This window comes from Trematosphaeria pertusa, assembly GCF_010094035.1.
Source record: "Trematosphaeria pertusa strain CBS 122368 unplaced genomic scaffold BU26scaffold_9, whole genome shotgun sequence".
Classification (NCBI taxonomy): domain Eukaryota; kingdom Fungi; phylum Ascomycota; class Dothideomycetes; order Pleosporales; family Trematosphaeriaceae; genus Trematosphaeria; species Trematosphaeria pertusa.
In genome coordinates this window covers 1,684,800-1,691,297 of record NW_022987220.1, presented here as the reverse complement: position 1 = coordinate 1,691,297, position 6,498 = coordinate 1,684,800, and the positions used below count along the sequence as shown (strand labels likewise).

The 6,498-nt window shown below is 53.5% G+C and overlaps 4 protein-coding genes across 4 annotated transcripts in view; all 4 read right to left on the bottom strand.

Annotated features, from left to right (window-relative positions):
- Window positions 1–559, bottom strand: part of BU26DRAFT_506868 (uncharacterized protein) — a gene marked incomplete at both ends in the record, with an annotated part of 957 nt that extends 398 nt beyond the window's left edge. Inside the window, one exon of the mRNA XM_033826956.1 lies at window positions 36–559. Coding sequence (XP_033682675.1) covers window positions 36–559 — 524 coding nt within the window. The remainder of the gene's footprint in view (window positions 1–35) is intronic.
- A 282-nt stretch (window positions 560–841) lies between these two features.
- BU26DRAFT_351640 (uncharacterized protein) lies at window positions 842–1,703 on the bottom strand. The gene has a single exon (XM_033822467.1). It carries the CDS (start codon window positions 1,603–1,605, stop codon window positions 1,048–1,050), a length of 558 nt encoding a protein of 185 aa, XP_033682674.1. The 5' UTR covers window positions 1,606–1,703; the 3' UTR covers window positions 842–1,047.
- Window positions 1,672–3,571, bottom strand: BU26DRAFT_566619 (siderophore iron transporter-like protein; the record flags this gene model as incomplete). The annotated part of the gene is made up of 2 exons (XM_033833550.1): window positions 1,672–3,226; window positions 3,282–3,571. 2 exons carry the CDS (start codon window positions 3,569–3,571, stop codon window positions 1,672–1,674), a joined length of 1,845 nt encoding a protein of 614 aa, XP_033682673.1.
- A 1,265-nt stretch (window positions 3,572–4,836) lies between these two features.
- On the bottom strand, window positions 4,837–6,482 carry BU26DRAFT_597652 (D-mandelate dehydrogenase-like protein; the record flags this gene model as incomplete). Its single annotated transcript, XM_033835009.1, has 3 exons — window positions 5,926–6,482; window positions 5,613–5,698; window positions 4,837–5,564 (listed from the first exon to the last, which is right to left on the bottom strand). Exons 1-3 carry the CDS (start codon window positions 6,273–6,275, stop codon window positions 4,837–4,839), a joined length of 1,164 nt encoding a protein of 387 aa, XP_033682672.1. The 5' UTR covers window positions 6,276–6,482.
- Between the last annotated feature and the right edge of the window lie 16 nt (window positions 6,483–6,498).

Sequence of the window (6,498 nt, the reverse complement as noted above, 5' to 3'; positions counted from 1 at the left end):
AAAAAAAAATTTTTTTTGGCATCCCCACCACTTACCAAACATCTTCCCCATATGCAGCTAGTACTTCACCAACCCGGGCATTGTTTTCTTCCTGAGCTTCCCACGACCACCCGTCATGCTGCTCTACCCCTTCAGCTAGTACGGCACTAAGGTAATGATTATGCTCATCTTCATCCATCAAATCCCAGGGCCAACTCTCAACGTCGACGCCGTGCTCATTCAAAAGCGCCATCATTGACTCCGATCCTTGCGCCTTTTCCATACAAGCGTCACTGGTCGTCTGTTCTCTGTAACCGCCTCCGTCCCTCCTTAAAGGCCGCCGTAGATCAGCCCCTCGTTCAATCAGGAGGCGGAACATAGCCTCGTGCTCCAGCTTAACAGCGTGATAGAGTGGATTTAGGAAGGCATTGTGGACGTCGATGCCGCGATCGAGCAGCATCCGCACCATGCACAGGGAGCCGCTGCTGACGGCTGAGCTCATTATGTCTTCGCTGTTCGCTCCATAGTCTATGAGGTTCTTGACAATTGCTGAATGGCCGTTCTCCGCGGCTGTGTACATAGCGCCCATGACTCTGTGCGTTTTCGCACCGTGATCGAGACCCAGCAGCTTGGCAGTATGTAGGGTGTGCAGAGAAGTGCTTGGGGGTTCAACTTTGTACGACGGAAGGAAACAAGTGCGGGAGTCGGTTCATGTGAACAAGACCATGAGGAGCAGATTGCAACCCGGAACCCTTTCCAAACATATAGCTCGGGCTTCCCATCCATATTTTTGCATAGAGTCCTTAAACCCTCTAGGCTTATCCCACCCTCAATGTCCTTCTCGCCCCTAGGAACTTTCTGTCGTCAGTTCTCGTCCAACGGATGTGAGAACTTAGGAAGGCTTACATCACATAACGTCCGGCGCTTGAGCTGTCCTATAATAAGCTCTGCCATCATAATTGGTACAGGCTGTACGGTCAATGAAATAGGGTGGCCGCAGTTCTCGACAAAGTTCGCTCCTTCACTGATATGCAGCGCGGGAAAAGCGACTCCCGCGGGTCGCATCCGTCAACGCTGTCGGAAACATGTCTCAGGTAAGCCAACCCGGTCTCTCGATAATGAGGCCCTACTAAACGCAACGTAGGTCTGGACGTCGTATCTCTCCTCGGATGGAGGCAAGTCGCGCTGCATTCTTGCCATAAGCGTCAGCCCGGCCTTCCACTCGCTGCGATGCTGATATAGCTCTTCGTGCGATTTATACTGCAGCGTGAAAACAAGAAGCTCAAGCGGGAGAGGCTCAAACCAAAGTGGCGGGTCTAACGCCAGAAGAGCAACTTGCGTGGAAGCAGCCTTTCCAATACACCGCCTAATGATGTTGTAGCAGCGGAGAATGCGCGCCTGTCCAGGACGAGGCGCGTATACGAAGAGAGCGAGGGACGTCGTGTCTTGACAGTCAACCAAGAGAAAGGCCGTTATGTGAGCCTTAATAGCTAAGCGGACCTTTTCAATTTCGTTCAAAGACAGCCGTGACGTTTCTTCCCCCAGCAGCTGTGCTCCTTCAGCGGTCGTGAGATGGTTCGAAGAAGGAATGAAGACAATAATAATACAGCACAGCTCGGACACCATAACAACAGTACGAATTCCAGCACCACAGCCTAATAATCACACGACACCACCCTCCACTCCGGGCTTTTATAAAAGTCCGAAAGTCCTCTGCTTCTGCTTCCTTACATCAACGTCTTTCCACAGCGCGACGCTCACCAGCGTAATGCTGTAAATGCACGTCGCTGCGATGAGCATATACCGCTGCGTCTGCGCATAGCTCAGATTGATAGCATCTCGAGTCGGACTGCCCCAAGGATAGCTGCTCTGCGTGGTCAGCTGCCCGTAGATCAAGGCGAAGTTGTCCATCGCGCTTGCTGGGAGATTCGCCTTGAGTCGCGCAGGGAACACACCCGTCCAAATAGCGCCTGCTATCGTAGAGCCTACGGCGCTTCCGATTGCAATGACCATTGACTCGCAGGCGAGTAGGGCTGGGAAATCTTGTTGCTTGGAGACAGCCATGAGTGTCGTCTGCTCCGAAGTAACAAGAACACCGCCACCTAGCGCGATAAAGAGCTGGCACATGACAATGTATCCAATGTCGACGTCAGGTTGCCGGAACTTGATCATAAGCCCAACGCCGAGGATGGTGAGTGGGACGCCCCAGAACAGCGAGTACCATTTCAGCCGACCATAATAGCGGAGAGCGACCCCATAGACCAGGCAGATGAAACAGCTACCCATGGTATAGATGTTGGAAATGTATGTCGCATGTACCACGCTCTGGTTGAAGAGGACAATGAGCAAGGAGTAGAAGTAGCTATCCCAGATGTACCAGCCGGTATATAGGGAGGCAGCCATGGTATAGGTGAAGATGACGGTACGGTTCTTGAGGAGATGCCAGGGCACGAAGGTGACGGGCGCCAGGTACTTCTCCCAGAGACCGAAGGCAACAATGAGAAGGCCGCCGAAGATGATGAAACAGATGATAAGTGGCGACCTCCATTCGTTGGCTTGGTAGGAGTAGATGTTGAAGCTCAACAGGAATAATGCGAGGCCGGTAGCAAGGACAAGAAGGCCAACGGCATCGAACTCCTTCGCATAATAGAGAGCCTTCTGAGACAAAGTGCCGCTGTCAGGCTGAGGTTCGATAAGACCTTGCTTCCGCGCCTTCGCCTCGTTGAGGAAGAACAGCGCGATGAGCGGTGCGCACACAATAGGGACGACAATGGTGAACACGCCGAAGCCCCATCTGAAGCCCATCCCGTCTGGGGCTACGATGCTGTCAACGGCGTAGCCGTATACCCAGGTTGTGATGAGCCATGGCGAAGCGGCGTAGCCGATGAAGAAGCCCCGGTTCTTCAGCTTGGAAGTATCGGCGATGAAGACTGTTATGGAGAAGTCGATACTGTTGTAGCCGAGATAGTAGAAGACTTGCGCAGCGCAGTAGGTCTTCACATTATTGCAGCCAGCCATCATGATGAGACCAAGGGTTGTTGCAGCGACGCCAATGCAAAGGGCCTGTGGCCTGCCCCAGATGTTCATGATCTTTGCGTACGGCAGCTTCCAGATGCCGGCAATGATGGAGGAGATGACGCCGGTCAGAGCAGTGAGCGAGTGTTCTTGGAAGGCGCTGGTGACGTATGGCGTCAGGGTATTCACACAGCCAGATGCGAACGCCAGGACGAAAGCAATCAGCCACATCCTGTACATGGTTAATTCAGTGTCCGCACAGTATTCGCACCGGCATAAGTACTCACGCGATATAGGCCAAGATTAGGTCTTTCCGCGACCAGACATAGGTCATGGCCTGCACATTCTGGACGCCCTTCTCGGCAGTGGTGTCAATCTTGGTCAACTCTTCGTCCGAGTCTGTGGTCGCAGGGTTTCTGGGTGCGCCGAGCTTCTCGTCGCGTCGGGACATATCGAGGCTGGTATGCTCTGCAACGGAAGCAGGGACATGGGAAACATGTTCCGTGGCAGCGTCTGCGGCGGCAGAATTATTCGCGACGAGCGCCGAAGAGGTCAGCCCTCGGAAACTGAGACCCATGATGACACTACGCGGCGCGGAACACGGCGTAAAACGACGCAGTAGGGGAAGGGGTAGGCGTTGAGCTTCGCAACGACTGATGAGATTGATAAGAGCAAAGACCGAGCGATGTCCTGGCTTCATATAGCCCTAGGGAAAGAGAGGCGTGCGCGAGCCCGGTTGTCGGCGCCAGCGGTGCATCGTTCCTTGCGGAGCAAGACTGATGGCCGTCATGCTTCTCGCGCTATTGCTTTCCGTCGGACCAGGGCCGTGTGACGACGCGGACATGTCCTGCCGGTGGAGTTTATAGCAGAGATCCCGCGCCCGCTACATAAGCGACGACGGTTTTGCTCGATCAAGCTCGCTAAGCTCGGCCCAGAACGCTTGAATTGTCTTAGCCCGAAAAACTCAGTCTTAGCCCGGAAAACTCCGCGACCCCTGGTGTGGGCGGCGTCCAATGAGGACTGCTGGCGTGACCTGGCCGTTATCTTTTGATCTAATCATTATCTGATGGAAATGCTAGGGTCGCCTGAGTCGCCCTCCTGTAATTGAGGGTGCGCTCGGGCATTTGGCCTCGCGGCAAACCCCAAGGCCCCGATGTCGGACGTGTAACCTTAAAATAGGAGGCGCGCGAACCGTAGTATATAGACAATGCACTTATTGCGAGGGAATCTAGATGCCCTACTAATAAGTACCAGTGCAACGAGCACGAGAGTACTTGTAGATCATGCCTTCTGCGCACTAGGGCGATCGGCTAATGTGTATTCAAGTGCCACTCCCTTTGTAGAGGACGGACCGGGAATACTGTACTGGGATCTTGTAGCAGTAAGCATCCCACAGCGCCATTTTACGATCAATCAATGAAAGTTTGCGGGGTATAGGTATCAGTAGAAGCCAGCAAAGTTCCACTTAAACCAGCTCACGCCCCGGCCCCAGATATATAAGCATGTCTGCTACTGATCTATCAATACTAAGCTAATACAGAACTCGGATGGCTAGCATTTGGTCTATGCCCTGTTATCGAGGTGTTGTATTCGGCTGTTCAGAACCAAGGTAAAGCATCTACTTGTGTTGGTGTCCACGCTCAAGCCATGAAGGAAAAGGATCTGATCCCAATTCGTAACGGTATCATTCCTCCCGGGTGCTAGAGTACGAACAAGTAAGGTCTCTCCCCCTTCCTCCCCCCCTTCCCCCAGTACCATTTCCACCCCAGTCATTCCCTGGATGGCACAGTCCTTGCATCTGACTCACGCTTCCCGAGGTACTATTCTTTCCCTCTCCAAAGATCAATCACTCCTCTTCAACCACTGCAAATTCACCGGCGTAATCGCCTCCCCACCTCCCAAAAAACTGATCAGGTTCTCCATCCCTAGCCTCTCAAAACCCACATGACTCTCTACGCTGGCGCCCGCCGTATGGCTCAGCACCATAACATTATTCTTGCTCGCCAGCTTTTCGTTCACATGGGGTTCGTTCGCATGCACATCTAGGCCCGCTGCTGATACAATACCATCATCTAGCGCATTTACTAAGGCTTCTTCGTCGATGAGTTTGCCGCGAGCGATGTTGACGAGGCGTGATCCGCGTTTAAACTGGGCGAACTGAGGGGTGGAAAGGAGGACGGAGCCGGAGAAGGGAGTGGCGAGGATGACGCAGTCAGAGTTTTGGAGGAGCTCTTCGAGGGTAGGACACCAGCGGGCGTTTAGAGCCTTCTCTCTGTCTTCAAATCTGACAACATCATGGTACCAGATCTTCATCTCAAACGCAGTGCTCGCCTTCTGGGCAAGCCGATAGCCGATCTTGCCTAGACCGATAATGCCTAGAATGCTGCCGTTGGGATTATGTGTTACCGCTCCGGTGTTCTGGTTGGCGTCGCTGAATTGAGTGGGATCGCATGAGCGGGCGGCAAGGAAGGACCAGACGAAGGAACGGTAGGTGGAAAGGATAAGGAAGATAGCTGCATCGGCGACGGACTCTGTGCAGGCGGATGCGGAGTTACAATACACAATCCCTGCTGACGGGTTAGTGAATGTAATGAGGAAGGCGTAGGGAGTGGCTCTACCGTGCTCGGCCATAGTTTTGGTGTCGACCCAGTCGAAGCCTGCACCAGCACTGGCGTATATTCGGCAGGATTTAGGGAGGAGAGCTCTAAGAAGCGTTAGTGTATATGCTCCCACTAGAAAAACTGCTTAGTGAAGTCAACAGCAGGCGTAAGATCCTTTCCCACCAAAAGTCCGTTGCTTGCTCTGCGTTTCCCTTGCTGTTCCTTTTGCAGTCCCTAGGGCTTCCCCGTCTCCCGAGTGTAGCTTGAACTCCAGGGCTGCATGCGAGAGCATGATCACGTGTATAGGGCAGATACGAGAACGTCCGCTTACATCAACTCTCTATCCCAATTCCCCATCTCACCCCCGGTATTCCAGAAGGGCCTATACATGCCCACAAAATCGCCCCATTTTCTCCCCTTCAACGCCTGCTTAAAGTCTTCCCTCCCCATCGAGTAACTCCTCTCGATGCTGAACCTCTTGCCCAACTCCACATACAGCTCATGATTCCATCGAATGTCGGCTCCGAGGTGGAGGATGGTTGGTTTGGTATCGCTAGGGGTCGTTGGCGTAGCAGTCTTCGAGGAGTACGCACCGGATGAGGGAGCGGGACCGGGGGGTGCCGAGGGAACTGGTGGGGCAGGAAGCCCAGCATCTTGCGGTGTGGGCGTAGCGGCGGACATTTTGCTCTTGGACTCACAGACCGCCTCGTTTTAACGTCCTACTCCTCGGTGATATCGATGTATAGGGATGAGAAGAGGAATGCAAAGTCTAGTGCCTGCGCAAATGCGGCACGGATCCAAGTTCGAGATGTCACTTTAGGAGACCTCTCTCTCGGAGGAAAATCGTCTTGTCGAAATTTCGGTGTAATAGTGGTGCGCCATCTACACGTGTCCATGCGGCAGC

What these genes read in the sequence shown, in the direction of transcription:
- BU26DRAFT_351640 (XM_033822467.1), bottom strand. Translation starts at nt 1,605, where the DNA reads ATGGTGTCCGAGCTGTGCTGTATTATTATTGTCTTCATTCCTTCTTCG.